Source organism: Podarcis filfolensis, assembly GCF_964270895.1.
Source record: "Podarcis filfolensis genome assembly, chromosome: Z".
Classification (NCBI taxonomy): domain Eukaryota; kingdom Metazoa; phylum Chordata; class Lepidosauria; order Squamata; family Lacertidae; genus Podarcis; species Podarcis filfolensis.
Genome location: NC_139617.1, coordinates 27477404 through 27496789, shown reverse-complemented (window position 1 = coordinate 27496789; position 19386 = coordinate 27477404). Strand labels below are relative to the sequence as shown.

The 19386-nt window shown below is 43.1% G+C and overlaps 1 protein-coding gene across 4 annotated transcripts in view; it reads right to left on the bottom strand.

Moving 5' to 3' along the window:
- LOC310754200 (vascular endothelial growth factor receptor kdr-like) overlaps window positions 1-19386 on the bottom strand; it is a 187663-nt gene that overhangs the window by 124183 nt on the left and 44094 nt on the right. For 3 of the 4 annotated variants that reach the window (XM_083595809.1, XM_083595808.1, XM_083595811.1), the window contains exons 2-3: window positions 10456-10552; window positions 6923-7143 (exon numbers count right to left, since the gene is read on the bottom strand). In XM_083595809.1, coding sequence (XP_083451935.1) covers window positions 6923-7143; window positions 10456-10552 — 318 coding nt within the window. Of the gene's footprint in view, window positions 1-6922; window positions 7144-10455; window positions 10553-11034; window positions 11126-19386 lie in introns of those variants that run through there. The other variant, XM_083595810.1, reaches the window with a different exon arrangement.

Genomic DNA, 19386 nt, shown 5'->3' with positions numbered 1-19386 from the left:
TGAAGGCTAGGTAAACACAGAGGGCACCAATAAGCTTTGGAACAATATGACTGTTCAACAAAGCAATGTTTTCTCTCTTTTTGTCTGAGTAACTGACTACTGGTCTGTTTTTGAGCACAATTCTAAGTGCTGGTTATGACCTATAAAGCCCTATACAGCTTAGGTCTAAGCTCTCTGAAAGACTATCTTCTCACGCAAACCTGCCCAGGCTCTGAGATCTTCAGGGGAGGCCCATCTCTTGGTTCCACCACTCTCACAGGCCAGCTTTATGGGGACATGGGGGAGAGCCTTCTTGGTGGCTGCTCCCAGACTTTGGAATTCCCTTCCTAGATAATCTAGGCTGGCTCCCTCACTGCTGTCCTTCCGCTGGCAGCTGAAGACTTTGCCCTGAAATGGACTGGGTTTATTTAAGGAAAGGGCTTTAATAGTGCTGTGCTCCTTTATTATCTGTATTTCAATAGATTTGTTTGTTTATATTGTTTTAATTCTATTAGAGTTTAATTAGTTTTTAACAGTTATCTTTTACACGTTTTTAACTTTTTGTATTTTATCTGTGTTTTTAAAATTTGTGTAGTTTGAATCCTGGCCGGGGAAAATACGAGATATAAATAAATATGATAATGATTATGATAATGATAATGTACTTGGCTCAATCCAGCCTATTTTGTGCAGTCAGAGATGCAAGACAGCATCGTTCCCCATTCTGCCCTGTAATCAATGTATGCAGCATCACTTCTGTTCTGCTGCATTTCACTTTCTGCCAAAACTTATATTATTAGTCACTGTCCTCTGTGGCACAATTACATAATTTACACTGTCATTATATTATTCTACCCCATTCATTTCAATGCAAGGGAAGGACAATGCAAGTGAGGGGGGCAATAATTAATTTGCAGATTGAAAGCAACAGCAGGGTTTACTGATTATATTCATTCCAGACATAGGATGAATAAGTGAACAGTGGCAATTTCCACTCCACACACCAGGGATGTCTAACCTGTTCCCTTCTAGAGTCCAGATGTTGTCAGACTACAGCTCCCATCATTTCTGACTGCGGGTCATGCTGGCTGAGGCTGATGGGAGTTAGAGTACCACATCTGGAGGGCACCACATTGGCCACTCCTGTCTCAGGCAGTCTGTGCAGGCCAATATATTCAGCTGTCAAGGAGCCTAGTCTGACAGCCCTGCAAAACTCCCCGGGGAAGGCTGTCAAAACAGGGGCAGGAAACAGTAGCAAGGGCAGCAAAACTTCTGTTGCAACAACAATCAGGGACTTCAGCATTAAGCACAGCTGGGGTGGAGGGCAAAGAGGGATGGATACTATTTTTCTTCCCCTTTATTAAGAATGGCCTGGTGCTCCCAGAGGAAGAACAATTTACTCAGCAGTTCCTCTCACTCCACCTGCTACAGCCCAGAGCAGTTGTATAGACCTTTCAAAATCCACACTTGCTTTGATGCAAACATGAAACAAAAGCTATGGAAGAGCTTAAATATAAAGTAGTAGTTTTAGAAAAGCTTGGCAGCAACCATAATACTTGGCAACTGTCCTCTCCCCACTTTTTTTTTTTACTCACAATGCCATTGATTGGAACTTCCATGGCACTGCATTTTGGGATTGCATTTAGGGGCCAATCATATGGCATCCTGCTGAGGGTTCTTTGATCCCCTAACCAGCACCCATCAGGAGGACCTGCATATTACATATAATGGAGATGGGAAGGGGAGGCACCTAAATCCTACATGGTGTTTTAGCACCATAGCAAGAACTAGGGTGAAATGCAAACTTCCGGCCAAGTGTAGCGTGGCTGAATCTAGAGTCCTGTTGCTTACAAAGGCCATGATGGAATTTCAGAGGGGGCAGAAATTCTGACAATTCTTGCTGCAGCAGATCTGAATGGGCCTTGATGGGTCCCTTTGCTAGCTGGACTGTCTTAGCATGCAGTGGATCCTTGTCTCTGTCCTCATTGCCCCTTCCCAAACAACCCATTTTGTGGACTTCTGTCCATGTCTTTTAGTGGGTACAGTTGATGGTGAAGTCCACCCCCAACTCTGACCCTGTGCAGCCTGATTATCTGCAGATTATCTGCAACTCTGACCCTGTGCAGCCTGATTATCTGCAGAAACATTGTAAAATTAGTGAATGTTAAAATGATGCTGGAGTGGAAATAAGTGGTACTAGCAACAAAGTTAATAAGAATATGCAAAAATGAATTGATAATGGATGAAAATATAGAGTTATAAAATGTTAAGATATAGAGTTAAGATAAATGAAAGAGGGTAAGGATTTGCTGATTTGATTATTTAAATGGAAATACAAGAAGGGGAGGTGTGAGGAGGTCAAAGAAACAAGCAAATGAGTTTTAAGTTATGAAAAATTGAATTGTTTTTAATTTTTCTTATTTTTTCTTTGCTCTTGTATCTTGTATCTCTATTTTTCTTTTTTCTTTTATTATGTGTTCTTGTATTTATATTTTTGTAAAACTTCAATAAATATTTCTTTAATAAAAAAAATATTTCCATAGTCAGGTGTTCCCTGGCCATGTGCTAAATCACTGGTTCCCAAACCTTTTCAGGCCCCTGCCCTCTTCGTTCCATAAACTCATCCCCAGTGCCTCCACCTAGCATAGTTCAAAACTGTGGTTTGCACAACCCAGTAAGGAAGATAATAAAACAATAACAACTGGTTGCACATTTATTCGAAATCCAATTAAAACTATTTAGATTAATTAATGCAACAAAACTGATGAGCTTGATCCAGTGATATCAGCTTTTCAAAGTCTAGTGGTTATTTACACTCTAGCACTCCCCTGCTGCCCCTGTGCCAATTAATGCCCGCCCCCCCCCGGTAGGTAATCCCACCACCCCACAGGGGACAGTACTGCCCACCTTGGGAACCACTGTGGTAAAAAAAGTATCCAGCGATCAGCAGGAGAATGAACCACTGAGCTCTACATAATGTGTCATATGAAGAGATTTGGAACCAATTTTTATTTAAATCTAATTTACCTAAGTTTTCCTATTCATATGCATATTATGATTGCCATATTTTGTAGTTACTTACACAAATGGTTTTAATTTCCACTGCCTTCTTCTGTCCCCAGGGGTTGAAGGTATGATATTCAAGTTCACCAATTATCAGTTTCATTAAAAAATATAAAATTAATAAGATGATAATTTATGAATTGCTGAAATGCAATACTGATTTCACAAGTCACATTTAAGAGCTGGAGAGTTAGGGATCATGCTGAAGTATTTCTAGAGTTAATCAGCCCTCATTTCTTGCTCACAACAGGGAAGATTTTCTTAATACCGGACTGCGCTTTTTTTAAAAAAGGAAAGTCCTTGGGCACTCCTGGAAGGGTCTCAAAACCTACGTTGAGGCAATCGCAGAGAAAAGCAATTCAAGTCAAGGTGGTTTTTAATTTGCCAAGGGCACCGAATGCGAGAGGGGAATTGAATTTTTGTGTGTCCTGCTTCCTGTGGCTTGAGATGCCCGGGGTGAGTCAAGAGAGTTAAAAGGCAGGCAATCACAGCAGAATGTTGAAACAGGAAGAGGAAACAGCTCAAGACTAGAATTAAGGGAGATAAAGACAAATCAAGGTTATTGTGTTGCAAGGAGAGGGAATTCCAGGAATGTACAAAATGGAGGAAGAAGAAAAAGAGTAATTCACCGCACACACCGATGTAGAAATAAACCCAACTAAGATCAAGGGAACTCACTGCCTATTATAAGGGGTTTAGGACCAAAGTCCTGTGGGTGCGGTAGTGCACCTGGGCAGAAGCACAGGGCCCACCACCCAAAGAGCACCCAAAGGACCACGCAGAGAGCGGCAGGTGCCAGGGGCAACAGCATCTGGACTGACATGGTTGTGACATCATGATTTATTCCTTTCTATTTTTTTGATAACATTTCATGGCATTCACTTTTAAAAGTGAGTAGAGAATAATTTCCAAATTCTGCATCATGGTATCAGAAGCAAACCCCGGTTTATTCCTGTATTCATGATGGCTCTCTGCTTTACGTGAGTTTTAAAATGCAAAACTGCACATGCTCTGAGTATTCCCCGAATTAAGAAAAATCTGGGTCTACAAACACTTTAATTTGGCTTTTTGTTTTTTCTTTTGCTCTAACAGATCAGGACCATAGAAAGAATTATAAAGTATGGAATAATGGGGATGGGGAAGGTGCGGAGGGGAGAAAGGTTAATAATAATAATAATAATAATAATAATAATAATAATAATAATAATAATTTATTATTTGTACCCTGCCCATCTGACTGAGCTTCCCCAGCCACTCTGGGCGGCTTCCAACAAAGATTAAAAATACATTAAAGTATCACACATTAAAAACTTCCCTGAACAGGGCTGCCTTCAGATGTCTTCTAAATGTCAGGTAGTTGTTTATCTCTTTGACATTTAATGGGAGGGCGTTCCACAGGGCGGGCGCCACTACCGAAAAGGCCCTCTGCCTGGTTCCCTGTAGCTACGCTTCTTGCAGTGAGGGAACTGCCAGAAGGCCCTCGGAGCTGGACCTCAGTGTCAGGGCAGAAGGATGGGGGTGGAGACGCTCCTTCAGGTTAACCGTTACTACACATACACATGGTTGACTAAAGGCAACCACCCTATAATACAATTAAGTCCAGGTTCTAAGATTACTGGGCTGCACCACTCCATGGGCAGTGCTTTAAGAGACTAAGGAACAGACCAAATCATTATTCAGATGACTTGAACATATACTCTGCCTGTCTTGGAAGATGCAGTGCAGTGTTTTGTTTTTTAATGGTATTAAGACACAAAGCCTATAGTGCCCCCCCAGAAGGGAAACAGTGGAAAGTGATGGGCCTGGGAGATGCTTGGAGGACGGTGACACCAGTGCATTGGAGTCAGCGCAGAGGGTAACCATGTGCTTCAGGAGCTCCCTGCAAGGCAGTATCTCGGAGGCTCACCAGATGATAAACCTGGCTTTCCATGCAAGGTTGTTGCAAGTGTCACTGAGCAGCTCTGCAAATATATATGCCTTCATTGTACTGTTTTGATGCCGGTTAAAAGCTTTCCTATTTATGCACGCCTACCAAGGCATGCAATTTTATTATGTATACCATTTTTTAAAAAGAGCTGGTTTTATCTACATTTTTATTTTTTAAAAAATTGTGCCTCCTTGTTTTTCCAAGTCTCTTGAATTTATTGGTATTTTCTTATAAATATTTTATATTCTTTTATATAAACAGTTTTGATGATTTTCTTATATTATGCAGTATATAAATCCTGTTAAATAAATAATGCTAAGCACTGCTGTTATTATTCTTTGCTAAACAGGAGGATTCGTTTCCAGAAGCCTGACCAGTCCTGTTACAAGTGTGTGTGTGTGTTATAAAGCCACCAAGAAACTGCACTGACAGCCACCTTCTTTGATCAGTCTTGAGAGCCAGAGTGGTGTAGTGGTTAAGAGCGGTGGACTCGTAATCCGGTGAACCAGGTTTTCGATTCCCCGCTCCTCCACATGCTGCTGCTGGGTGACCTTGGGCTAGTCACACTTCTCTGAAGTCTCTCAGCCTCACTCACCTCACAGTGGTGGAGGAAGGGAAAGGAGATTGTTAGCTGCTTTGAGACTCCTTAAGGGGAGTGAAAGGTGGGATATCAAGTCCAAACTCTTCTTCTACTAACAAAGGCTCCCCCAAGCCTTGCACTTTTCCAAAACCCTGCAAGGTATCTCAGTATGCTTTGGATAATTTAGAGGGAAGGAGGACCCTAAAAAAAAAATCACCTGACTGGTAGGATGCATTGCCTGCCCCTGCCCCTCCTCCCACAATTTGTGGAGCTGGTGTCTGGCATGGTACATCTCCCGTGGTCTCCAGGTTTCTCTGATCAAGTTGGTTTCTACTGTGACTTCACAGGAAGTTGCCTTATACTGAGTCAGATCATTGGTCCATCCAGCAACTGCCCCATTGTTTCAGGCAGGGGTCTTTCCCAGCCCTGCCTGGAAATGCTGATGATTGAAATTAAGCCAAGGCAGGTGCACAACCACTGAGCTGCCCTTCCCCCTACTTTTTGGCCTTGGTTGTTCTCTGCCTTCCTAGGATTTCCACTTCCTCAAACTGAGAGGCTAAGGGCCAAGCAATGATGACTACAGAGGATTCCCCTCTACATCCTGTTTGGTTGGTTTGAAGGTTCATTTCTTCACCACTAAGGGCTTCCCTCCACACTCCCTCCACACAGCCAGCATGAAAATACATGATGTGAGTGAGTCCAAGATCCTGCCCCTCAGGCTCCCACGCATATCTTTCTCTTCCTCGTCCTGTACTAGCTCATGTCTTTGCCCTTGACACCTTTCAGATCTTTGCTGTTACAGTCAATGATAAGCAAACAAGATAAGTAGTACAAGCTTTGCATTATCCAGGTGTGTATAGTAGAGTAAAAGAAAAAGAGAATAGAAAACAACAACACAGAAGTGGCACAGAGTGAAATAAAATCGGCACCAGCGTTTTAAAAGTTGTAGTCATGTCATGAACTCCAAAAGAGGAAAATTACAAAATGTCGGAAGGGTCAGTTCCTGGAAGGTTTTGCTTGCTGCAGCATAAAACTTTGCCACACCAAGAGTATTAGATGCACTTTGGTAAAGAGTAAAAGGACCTAAAATGCATCTGGTTGTCTTGGCAGATTTAACAAAGATGTTGTGGGCTACTGACAACCCCTCCAGAGTCACATGGCATTGTGGGCTTTGTGGGAAATTAAGTAGCATCAGGGTGGAAGGTTTTTTAAGAGCGGGGAGCCAAAAGGAGAAATCAGCATTCAGCCTGGCAGATTTAATAAAAGGGGTTTGGCTTGCCATCTTTCATGCCACGAGAAGAAGCAGCCTTGTAAAGACTGATAGCCTGAAAGACAGGTTAATGAGTACTTCATATATATCTTGAACCATTTACCTCTGACAAAAATGTATAACTCGGCCTTGAGTTCTTTGTTTGATGGAAGGTCGCTGTAAAGGCAGGTGAAGTAGCTTGTGTCATTGGCAACAGCTCGGTTGACCACAAGGGTGCTGCAGGTGTGATGTGACCTCCCTGGGCATTTCTTTTCGAATACCTGCCACCGATTGCCATCCTTGTACCGGTCATTTCTCCAGATCCAAGTCAAACCAGGCGAGCCTCTGTCAAAAGAAGACATTGAGACATGAAACCTGCCTTCAGACATAATTAGGCAAGTACGTATGTGAGTGTAACATAGAGATGTGTCACCTCAGCCTTGGGGAACAAATGTGGCCTTCTGGGCCTCTCTGTCTGGCGCTTGGAACTGGATGGAGGATAGAGAAGTGTGTGCAAAAATCCTTTGGCATGGCAAGAATGTAGCCTACTGTAGAATGTAAGAGTCTCCTCCATTGCTCCAAATATTTTCCACCTCATTCACTCTGAGTCAGGACTCACCCACTCTGGCATGCGGCCCCCCTGAAGGTTGTCCATGAGGGAACATGGCCCTCAGGCTGAAAAAGGCTCCTCACCCCTAATGTAACATATTAGGCAGGCGTATATGTGAGTGCAACCTATGCTTCAAATATATGGAGTGGGGATGAATTGTATGATGCATGGATGTATGAATAAAATTATACACAACTTGGAGAAAGTGGTTATATAAAAGTTTTCGCTGCCTCCCTCACATCACCAGAACTCATTGACATCAATGAAGCTGAACGTTGGAAGATTAAGGACAGATGAAACAAAACACTTCATCACTCAGTGCATAGGAGGCAGTCACAGCCACCAATCTGGCTGGTTTCAAAAGATGACACAAATTCCTGCAGGAGAAAGCTATTAGTCACTAATAATTAGTGGCTACTAGCCATGATGGCTATGCTCTGAAGTTGGGGGCAGTAAAAAAAAAAAAAGTGCACCAAAGAGGGCACATATTTGTATAATTTTTGCAGGTGCTAATTTATATATATAGTTGCACATTTAGAAATAATTTAAATAGAAATAAAATTAATGTTATAGTGGGGAAGAGTGGTGAGGTGGCCTGTGTGTGCTGGCTTAGCCTGCTGTCCTAGTGCCAGCCTCAAGCTTTGTCTCCCTGCCCACTCCTGAGGCTGCTCCCCCTTTATAGGGTTATATTTAAGCCAGACTTATTCCAGGCAGCTCTTCAAATAGAGAACTCCTTCAGGTACATCCAGATCAGTGCTGCCTACATTGACTGATAGCAGCTCTCGTGGGATATCAGACAGAGAACATGATCAGTCCTACCTGGAGACACCAGGGATTGAACCTGTGGCCTTATGCATGCAAAGCAGATGCTCAGTCACTGAGCTATGGGCCTTCCCTACTCCAGACAGGCTCTTCTGCCAACCAGCTAGACACCATCTTCTGCCCTCACCATGTACTATCCTTGGCCCAGTAAGCACAACCTCTACATTCTCAGATTCTGCTAACTCAAGCAACTCAAACTGGGGACTTTCACAGGCATCCTAATCCCTGTTCCTCAAGATTCATTGGAAGAGAGTTTGCCTTCCATTCTATCTTTTACCCAAGTCACCTGCAAGGAGCAGGGCCTCCTCAGTGTTGGCTCCCATCTTTGCAGAATTCACTCCCAAATGCGACTCTGCCTGGCTACCTTTCTAGCTAGCTTTGACATAATTCATGTGTGTGTCAGAAGGCCACAAATGGGATGAACCAAACCTGCCACTGCTCTTTATTCCCTGGAGTTTGCTTATAGCTTGTTTGTAGACTGCTCATATACTATACTGATGGTGTTCATTTTGCTTAAAGATATCAATGTTGTATGTTGCTACGAGTTCCTTTAAAGCAGAAGAGTAGCTTCTAAGCACTCTCTCTTTTTCTTGGAAGAGACAACCCCATCACAATCTGTATTCTGTGATCCCATCTTCTTTAAGTAAAAACTATGATTGGCTAGTTCAGGAGAACGACTGCGGCTTGGAGACAGATCATCTGCTTTGCATGCAGAAGGTCCCAGGTTCAATCCATGGCATCTCTAGGCGGTCCTGGGACAGACCCCATCTGAAACCCTGGAGAGCTGTTGCCAGTCACTGCCAACAATACTGAGATAGATGGACCAATAAGACAGCTCCCTACGTTCCTGAGGTTGACTGCTAAAGCTGTTTGAGGAGTTATGCTAAGTTGCTTTTCCCCAAAAGAAAACTTCTGAAAGGTTAAGGGATGAGTGTTCCTGCGTTTCTTGCATGACATACGTGATGTTACAAGAGCAAGGTTATAAGCAGAACAGTATTGATTCTGGATGAAAGGTATGATTATATTCCATTTTGGTGCAACAAATAGTGGCTGTTTGAAGTTGCTATAGAAATGCTCTAAGACATTAGTGGGAAAACACACTATAGATTTCTTCCAAGTTAAATTCAAATCTATTTGTTTCATCAGTGTGAGTGAGTGGGTGTTGTAGGGGCAGGGAGGAAGGGAGAGGGAAAGAGGAAAGAGTGATCGGCTCAGGAGCTTGCAAAGAGGTTAGGATATTTTCACATGTTGTAAGGTTTAAACACAGTGTTTTCACTGCAATATTCTGCCTTGTACTGAATTCCTTATTAGAGCGTGATTAGGAGGTGATTGCCAAAGAAGGTTTTAAAAAAGATTTATGGTCCAACCATAGACTTAAACAAAAGAAAGCCCCATTTAACTCAATGAAGATTGCTTCTGAGTGGACATGCATAGGATCACACTGCTAATATGTCAATATATACATGGTTACAGTGTTTGGGGATGCAGGGAGTGTAATTCAAAACATGTTCAGTAAGTTTTCCTATCTGGTAGGAAGTTAATTGATAGGATTGGAATGCAAAAGCTGGAGTGGGGCACCAGTGACCCTCCAGACCGATGTTTCAAACTGGGACTGTCTGCATCCAAAGGATCTACTCTGCTACTCAGCTAAGCTTCCTTCCTGTCACCACTAGGGATGAGTGAAACCATCCATTTTGGTTTCTTTCAGTTTCCATTTTTCTTAAATCCAGCTCTCTACACGTCTACGTCAGTGTCCTGATGAAAAGTCATCACTATCTCACAGTGCATCTTCTCCTAATACACCCGTTTGTATGCAATTTTGCCTAAAATACACATTTTTGCCAAAGATTTTTAAAGTGATTTCTTAATTTATTGCATTTATACCCCACCGTTCCTTCAAGGAATCTGGCTTTTGTCTTGTCTTCTGTTTTCTCAAGAGTGGTGAGAGGGTTGCATTTTTATTTTATTGTAGGTTGTAGGTCTGATTTTTCATTTTCTTGTAAAAGCACCTTGAGTTCTGGTGAAGTAGGGTACAAATATTTGAAATTTCTGCCTCCTGCAACTTTTGGATCATGGCTTAATTAACACCCTCCCATTTAGAATTCCTCCCCTAATCTTTCCTGTCTGGGGAAAGTTGCTTGTTGGGAATCCATGCATCAACTCTGGATTCACCACCACACTTTCCTTTTTAGGATGGAACCCTGGATTCTCAGTGCACCACTTACCGGCAAGTGATTGCGAAAGGCTTTCTGGCGGCAACTGTAATATGGTCACTGTTCAAGTTCAACTCCGGTTTCATCAGCCGCAGTTCCTTTGCATGACCTGCATCAAACATGCACAAAGAACACAAAGCAAAACAATTTAAATACTTGTGTCTATATAGTTCCATCCCTTTTTCACTTCTTGAACCCAAACTGATGGACAGGAGGTTGCAGATTTTGAAGATTAACACATCTCATGCGAAAGTCATTCACCATTCAACTCTTATGATGACAATTTGAGAGTGGAATATGGGGTGGCTTAGGGCAGCCGTCACTGACCTGGAAGCCCTTCAGATGTTTTGGAGTATAATTCCCATCAGCCCCAGCATGATGCTGGGGCTGATGGGAACTTGGAAGTGCTGCCAGAGACTGATGGGAGTTGTAGTTCAAAACAACTGGACTACAGCTGGAGGGCGCCAGGCTGACAAAGGTTGACTTTAGGGGATATTCTGTGCTGGGCTTCCCTCCTCCCTTCCCTATTCCCTCCTCCTGCTTTTTTAGATGTTTAAAAACTTGTAAAAAAAGAGAGAGAGAGCCTCCCCCTTTGATCAGCAGTAACACTTCCTCAGAGACAGCGAAGCCTCAGGGGAAACGGAAGAAGAAAGGTGGAGAGAGGGAAGGCAAAAGCTCACAGACTTATTTGCGGGACGCAGAGATGCAACTTCCGTCGCCTAGTTTTGGCAGGGGTGTCAAGCGTAATGAAAAAAGGCGGAGACTGGGCGTGTCGAGATTCTTATAATGGGGGGGGGGGGCAGGAAAAGCCCACTCTCGGAATCCGCTAGCGACTGAGGGAGTCATGAACTTTGGATGTCTGCACTGTACATAGTTTGCACCAAATAAAACCTGTAAAAAGGCAGGTCGGAGTCCTGGCTATTTACTCGTGAGCAACCATACTCATCCCTGACAGGTGGGTTGGAAAACCTCTGGCATAATGTACTATATGTACCAATTTGAGTGGCAGTGTGGAGGTGACCAGAGCCCAGTGCCCTGATGGGAAGGTGAATCACCCACACCTTTCATCTTCATGAATCAGCTGATAAGAGGGACTGTGTGCCTGTGTCTGTGTGCATGCACATGTCCCTTGGGACAAAATACTAATAAAATAAATAAAGATTAGCCACCCCAGCTAATGGTGGGGGGGGGGGGTAAACAAAACAGAGTATCAGCAAGAACCCAGACACTCACCATCTGAATTTGCTCAGAGACAGAGATTTGTATCTATACATATACAGTAAAGCCGCAATTTATGCAGGGTTACATTCTGGGGATAGTGCATAAAGCCAAAAATCAAGTATTGTGAAAACACATTGGGTGCAATGTTAGGTGGGATTGCCAAAGGTTTTTTTAATCCCAGGCACTCACCCTGTTTCCACCCCATTTTTTAAAAAATTGCCAAGCACATAAAGCTGAATGTGCACAAGTTAAATGCACGTAACTCAAAATGATAGAATTGTAGAGTTCAAAGGGACCCTGGGGAACATCTAGTCCAACCCGCTGCAATACAGGAATATGCAGCTATCCCACATGGGGATCAAACCTGCAACTTCGGCATTATCAGCACCACGCTCTAATCAACTGAGCTGTCCAGGTCTACTGTATGGCATTTGTATCTTCTTTTAAGTTATGTAACAATGGTTCACTTGTCACTTATGTAACAATTCACTTGGCTTAGTGGTTTTCTGCAGTAACCGACCATAAATAAGAAATTTCTTCATGTGCAACTGAAGCCAGTCATAAGAACATAAGAAGAGCCCTTCTGGATCAAGCCAGTGGCACATCCAGTCCAGTTTCCCGTTCTCAAGGTGGCCAACCAGTTGCCTCTTCTGGGAAACTGGCAAGCAGCACCCAAGCATAAAAGCAGGACTCTCCCTACCCCCCACCCCCGGCAACTTACAGCTACTGGCATTCAGAAGCATCATTGCCTCCAACAGTGGAAGTAGTGGAGGCATCATGGTTCAACAATTCCGTTCTGTTTCACCATGGGACTCTCCAATATAAATGTCACATGACACATCAGTGGAGCTTTAATGAGTCTTTGCAAAAACTCAAAGTTTTCTGGAATTTCCAAACTTATCACTAAAAAGTGGAACGATACTTGACAATGAAATTCTGCTTTGACATTTGAAATCTGAGCAACAGATTTTAGATGACACTTCTTGGCTTCTAAATTTTAAAAAGTACAAATGTGTTGCAAGCAGTTGCACACCAAACACACCAATGCTATTTCATGTTGGCTATAAAATGCTGTCAAATAGTCTATGGCATTAACATATCACTCATCAGAAATGTTGACTCAGTTGACTGCCAAATATCAAATGCCAAAATAAAAAGTAAAGCAGACTATCTCATATTAAACTAAACATTGTTAAATATTGTCGTTAGTTGTTGGTCTTCAACTGATGGGTTGGAGTTGGATTGCAGGCAAAACCAAGAGAAGTTGCAGCAGGATCATAACTACCATTTTGTCTTTAAATAACAATAAAGGGTAAAAGACAGACAGACACACAGAGAGAGAGAGAGAGAGAGAGAAGAAACAAGGCAGAAGACTACTGCTTTTGACATGCAACAAACAGCTGGAACAGCGTTGGCCAACCTGGTGCTCTCCAGCTGTGATACAGTGTTTGCACAGTACCAAAATAACATAAAGCATGCACTTGGCTGGCATTCTGATTCACTCCAAGCTGATGTTTTCACTGGAGAGAGAGGAGTATGCAGTGTGGAGCTTTTCCTAATCCTTCAAAATGTTTTCACAAGAGGCAAGAGAGAGAAAAGTGCTTTCTTCCTCCGCAATTACAAGTGTTTGCATTAAACAGCTACTTCTTTAAGTGAGTTTCCTTTGGCTTCACAAAGCGGGGACGGGGGGGAAGGGTCAACGAAGTGGGCTGTGGATGTTTCCTCTCTCCTGTCCTGGCTTTTATAATTTCTGCCAAAATCTTTTAATGCTCAAATCAGTACAGGGAACACAAGCAAAATAAGGTTCAAAGGCACAACAGGTGGTGGACATGGCCAAGAAAGCGAAGAGGTTGAGCCAATGATCAACATGCCTCCTTGGGTCTCATTATAAGGGAATGGGATGGGCACAACTTCAGCAGGGCAAGCAGGGCATTCCTTTGCACTGGACATGGAAAGAGGAACTTCCTTTGGTGTGATGGACCTGAACTGCTTGTTCACGCCGCAGCTAGCATCCCTATGACCAAGGTGATAGTGGAGTTGGCAATGGCGGCTCCAAACCAGACTTGGCAGAGGATAGGCTGTGGATGGGTTCTGGCAGTGCTGGTGGTGGTTCCAGGACTGGAGGCAAGGTTGTCATGGGAACTGAGGGAAAAGTGGGCACCAAGCATCTGGTTAACATGAGAGAAAATGGGGCAGATCATTGCAGTGTCACCTCCCACCACTCATTCTGGTCTGACCAGCCCCTGCATGGCATCTCCTCAGGACTCAGGACATCTCCTCCCCTCCTTGAGGCAGCAGAGTGAGTGAGAGGACTCTACTTGTGATTGGTGCCTTCCCTTATCCATCTATATGAGAGCCAGTGTGGTGAACTGGTTAGAGTGTTGGACTAGGACCTGAGAGACCAGTGTTCAAATCCTCCACCACCCCCGCCTGGCCCTGAAGCTCACTGGGTGGCCTTGGTCCAGTCAGCCTAACCTACCTCATAGGGCTGTTGTTGGGGTTGAATGAGGAGGGGAAGAACTATGTACGCCACCATGAGCTCCATGGAGTTAAAAGTAATATCCCACCTTTTCTCCCGACTTAGACTCAAAACAGCTTTCACAAAGCAAAACAATACAGATAAAATACAAAAAGCTACAAACACATTAAAAAAATCATTAAAAAGTAATTGTGGGGGGGTGCTGTTTTTACTATCTGTATTTTTGCATATACATAAACATGCACACACACATTAAAATACAGATAGTAAAAACAGCACAGCACTGTTAAAACCCTTTCCTTAAAAAACTCAGTTCCCAAAGGCCTGTTGGAATAAAATAGTCTTCACCTGCTCGAGGCCAGACAAGGAAGCAGCCAATCTAGCTTCTCTATGAAGTACCAAAGTCTGGGAATAGCCACTGAGAAGGCCCTGCTCTGGGATGCTATGGCTACTCCTTGATCATATATGATCAAGGCCTTTGGTAGGAAGCCAGCGTTCTGTTTTGCTTTCTACCTAGGATTATCAAGAAATGATGGGGGCTGGATTTCAAGCATAATTCCATAACTTCTCAAAAGTTTATGCTTATGAACTTATGGATAGCAGGGATGAAAGTTCAAACACCTTGAAAGACCCCAATAAATAGCTGGTGACCTGCATTTGTCTTAATGGGTCATATAATCAGGGGCCACCAACCTTCTTGAGCTTGGGGTGACATGCGCAAACTAGAGAATCTGTTTTGGGTACCACAGGCACACCACAACCAAGCACACATTGCAACCTATTGTATCGCCTACCAAAGAATGCTTCTTTCATGCCTGATCTGCACAGAGGGTCAAGGGAGCCTTGTGGGTACTCAAGAAGTCTTTTGTGGGCACCATGTTTGGAACCGCTGGTCTACAAGTACTCCAGCCCCTGCCCATCCAGTTATCTGCACAGTTTAAAATAGCTACCAATGAACACACGACAGCTTGACATGAAGAAGTGTTCAAGGCACCGGATCCATTGACAACCAGCTAGCTGTCAAGCACTTGAAAAAAGGTGTTTGCTTTCTTAACAGGTCTTTGCCATGCTGAAAACTCAGCTGGCTCATGGCATGAAAAGCAAATTAATTGAAGAAGGACGACAATGAATGAAAGAGACATGAGGTGGGAGGATGACTTCAATCCCCTTTCAGTGAGAACATCATTTGTGATGCACATAGGAAGATCACCTTTGAATCTCGGGTTTCATTTTATTATTTTAAGTCTTGACAATTTCCTATTATGCAGCAGAACGCACGACAGCAGCAGAAACTGGGGAGAGGGGCAAGGTTGAAAGGAACACGCAAGCACGCTCACTGCTGCTGCTAGCTTGCCTATTGAAGGTGCGCATCTACTCGGCAGAATGACAGTGAATGTCATCCTGACATCTGAGTAAAAGGTCCACATGCCCTTTTGAAGTGGCAGAATAGGCAGGAAGGAAGCCAAAGCACAATACACACAGGAGGAAGCACAAGGACTTGTGATATAAATAGGGATGCCCTGGGCCCCCTCCTCATGAAGAAATGCTGCTTGTCTTCTCAAAACTTTCCCCCCTGCTCCTCAAAATTGATTGAGCACTTTGTCCAAGAACACACATAGATAGAGCAGGCTTTGAGCAAATGTCAGGGACTCTTCCAACAGCAGAAAAGCCTCAAAGTTTTGTTTCAAGAGAAACTCAAGAGAGGCAGCACTTGTACAAGAGAAAAACAAGAAGCCGAACGAATGTTAAGAACCTAAGAAAAGCCCTGCTCCTGGATTAGGCCAAATGCCTATCTTGTTCAGCATCTTGTTCTCACAACAACAAAAGTCCGGATCCTACAGGATTATGCTCTTTGCCCAAGAAGAATAACTACAAAGCCAAGAAGACTTGTGAAATGGGCTTTCAAGTCTTCATGACAAGCACAAGGCAGACCCAAAGCCCATTCAAACTTTACACGTGAAAAATCACCTCTGAGACTCTTTCTTGCTATGTTAAGCATATGTCTGATTTTTGCTTACGCAGAAGATAAAAGCAGGGTGGAGCAATTTCTAATGCAAATGGGAACTCCTGCATTCACATTCCAAATGGGTTGAATCCAGAACCTTCTTTTTAATCTTCTCAATCAATGTTCTCTCAATCGGGGTTATAGCTAGCATCTAGCTCAGCTTTCTCTACTCTGAACCTGCCAGCAGCTGTTCAAACACTCAGAGAGAACTTTGCCACCACCAAATTACTGATCCGTTAAAAAACACACACATGAGTGTCCATAGAGATTGCAGCTGAAGCTGACTGAGGGATCAGACCCATCAGTTTCTGCATGCAAAGCTCAATAGGCTGCCAATTTACATGCTGACCCCAAAATATGAAATGCATGTTCAAAGAGCAGGACAAAATATTAACATGCACATCTCTGTGTCCAGCTATGCAAGAAGATTTTTGAATGTTCAAGTATATATACCAGCCAGGGAAAAGGCTGTAGAGTTGAGCCAGTGAGAGACCTGGTCTGGAGAGGGAGTATAGAGAGTGATGAGGCAAGGAGGGCCACATCTGGCACCTGACGCTTAGGTTCCCCACAGCTTTAAATGAAACTTGGAGATGAAGCCCTTCAAATACAAGGCACCTTCAAAGATAGGATTGTCTTCTGTAGATGACATATGGCCACTTTGGTTCTTCATATCTTAACTATGATGCTTCCCAATGTCTTTGCATCAATCAAAACAGCAGTACATATCTGTGTCACCTTCCAGGCCAGCCAGAGGTTTTGAGACCAATCATGCTAATGTACTGCAGCAACAAGTCTTGTGTAAACAGATCTTCCTTGTCTGATGCCCTGTGGCACCCCAGAGGCTCTGGGTCAGAATCTGTGCAGAAGAACACCACTACATTCCCAATTTTCCTTTTAAGCCTGACAATTGCACGGGCGCTGCACTCTGCATCAAGCCAATTCCCCCTAGCAAACAGAGCTCTGCTTCATAACCCCCTTGCTTCATCCAAGCACAACCCTGAAAAACAGAAGACGTAACAATCTAAGTGAAGACATCTCTTTTGAGAGCGTGTCAGCACAACCTGCCAAGCCATCAGTCCGAAAGGGAGATATTTCCAGCACATGTGTTTCTTAGACACTTGGTTTAACCACAAGCTTAAACAGCAGCCTGGCGCCAAGCACAACACAAGGCAAGGCAGATATTTATTGACTTCTCCCCAAAAACGGCTTGGCTATAGTGAGCAGCTTGCAAGAAAGCGGGCTGATAAATGTATGCTGTGGAAAAACCATGAAAGGAGAAAAGAGGAGCAGGGACTCAGGGGCTCCAGCCTGGAACCACATCACCAAGTGTCCAGTGAGTGCTCTTGCATGAGAAAATGGGAAGTCCCATCTTTTTCCAGGATACTTGTGGGGTATGATAAAACCTATACTCAGAATGGCTTTGTTTTCCATCACTAATAAACCTTAGGTTTTCTTCATCCTTTCAACCAGCAGTCTTACAAGACTATGGGCTCATCCATGCAGAGCTCCACTTGTCCTGCCAGTTTCACCCAAGTTTTACTTCTTTCCTTGCAAGATTCTGACAGAATCGGAAATCAGTTTGCAATTCATCCTAAGGTATTGTCCCATCTGCACAGTTGTATATACAGTGGTACCCGGGGTTACATACGCTTCAGGTTACATAAGCTTCAGGTTACAGACTCCGCTAACCCAGAAATAGTACCTCGGGTTAAGTACTTTGCTTCAGGATGAGAACAGAAATTGGGCTGTGGTGGTGTGGCGGCAGTGGGAGGCCCCATTAGCTAAAGTGGTGCTTCAGGTTAAGAACGGACCTCCGGAATGAATTAAGTACTTAACCCAAGGTACCACTGTATCTTTATCAATTTACTTTATAGTGCCTTATGCCCTAAAAGATCCCAAAGTGATTTATAATGTTCAAATTAAAAGAATAAAGTCACTTTAACAACAACAACACCACCACCACCATACATCTAAGCTAAAGTTACCCGATTTTTTTCAGTTAATCCGGGGCCACTTTTCAATTTCAATGGATTTTGTATGGGGACTGATTTATAAATCTGGGGACTGTCTTCCTACTGGAATGGATCTTCCTGATCTTCCTACTGGGATGGAACAAGGAACTCTTGGTCCTCATCTTCTGTGTCCCAAGAGTTGCAGGTTATTCTCTTGCCTCCTTTTTGATTTTCTCACCTGAGTTTGTGATCTACAGTGGTCAAGACGCTTAATGAAGAGACAGAGGTGGAAATTGGAAAAGGAGAAGATGACAGCAATCAAAATAAATTAAGGAAAATGAATGGTGTGTCTTTCATAATATTGCCTGTGGCTTGACCTCTTCTGCTGGCTGGGGAGCGGGGACACTAGACTGTCTGAAGCATGAACAGAAAGATTTGAAATATTCAAACCTGAACAAGTTATCCAATCTTTTAAAGACATGTCTGTTTTTCTCACCACAAGAATTATGCATACACTCAGAATTTTGATGCAACATACTGTTTTTCAGTCTCAGGGGTGGTGGCAGAGTTCAAAAAAGCATCTCTTAAGCTGGCACTGAGAACCTGGCTGTCACGACATCAGCAATAGCTACATGCCACAGTTCCCATGCATTTCAATAGGGTTTCAGAACAGGACATCCAAGAAGATTGTGCCCAATTTGTCTGTAATGTGGCATTATCTGAACTGCAATCATGAGTATTGCCAAATCTTCACCCATTAATAGAATTTGCTACCACATGATGTGGCTAGGACCACCAACTGAGATGGCATTAAAATGAGGCAGATGTGTCTGAGATAAAGCTACCACACAATGCTGGGTTTAAGTACAAGTTAAGTAAGCTATGGCTTAGGGCCTCATGGGGCCTCTAAATAAATAAAAATACTAAATTTAGAGTTTTACATAATTGGTTAAAAAAACAAAGAAAACAGGGAAAACAGACTCTAAAACAGACATTATTGTTCTGCTATGAAAAAGCCCATTTAATGGCTGCACAATTATTTGCCATGTTGTGTTCGTAAATCTGTGCAGAAATATATGCTAAGTAAAAAATCATAAGGTTTTTTTATTTTAAAGGTATTTAATATGCAAAAAAACCTTATTTCAGGATATATGTTTTAGTCAGAGTGTTATGTTTTTAGCTGCATCCTTACCTGTGTACCAATATATAAGCAAATATGAAAGATTCGTGTTTCTTTTTTCATCGCCTTTTCTGGTAGAATAATATACTTCTATGCTATGGGGCCT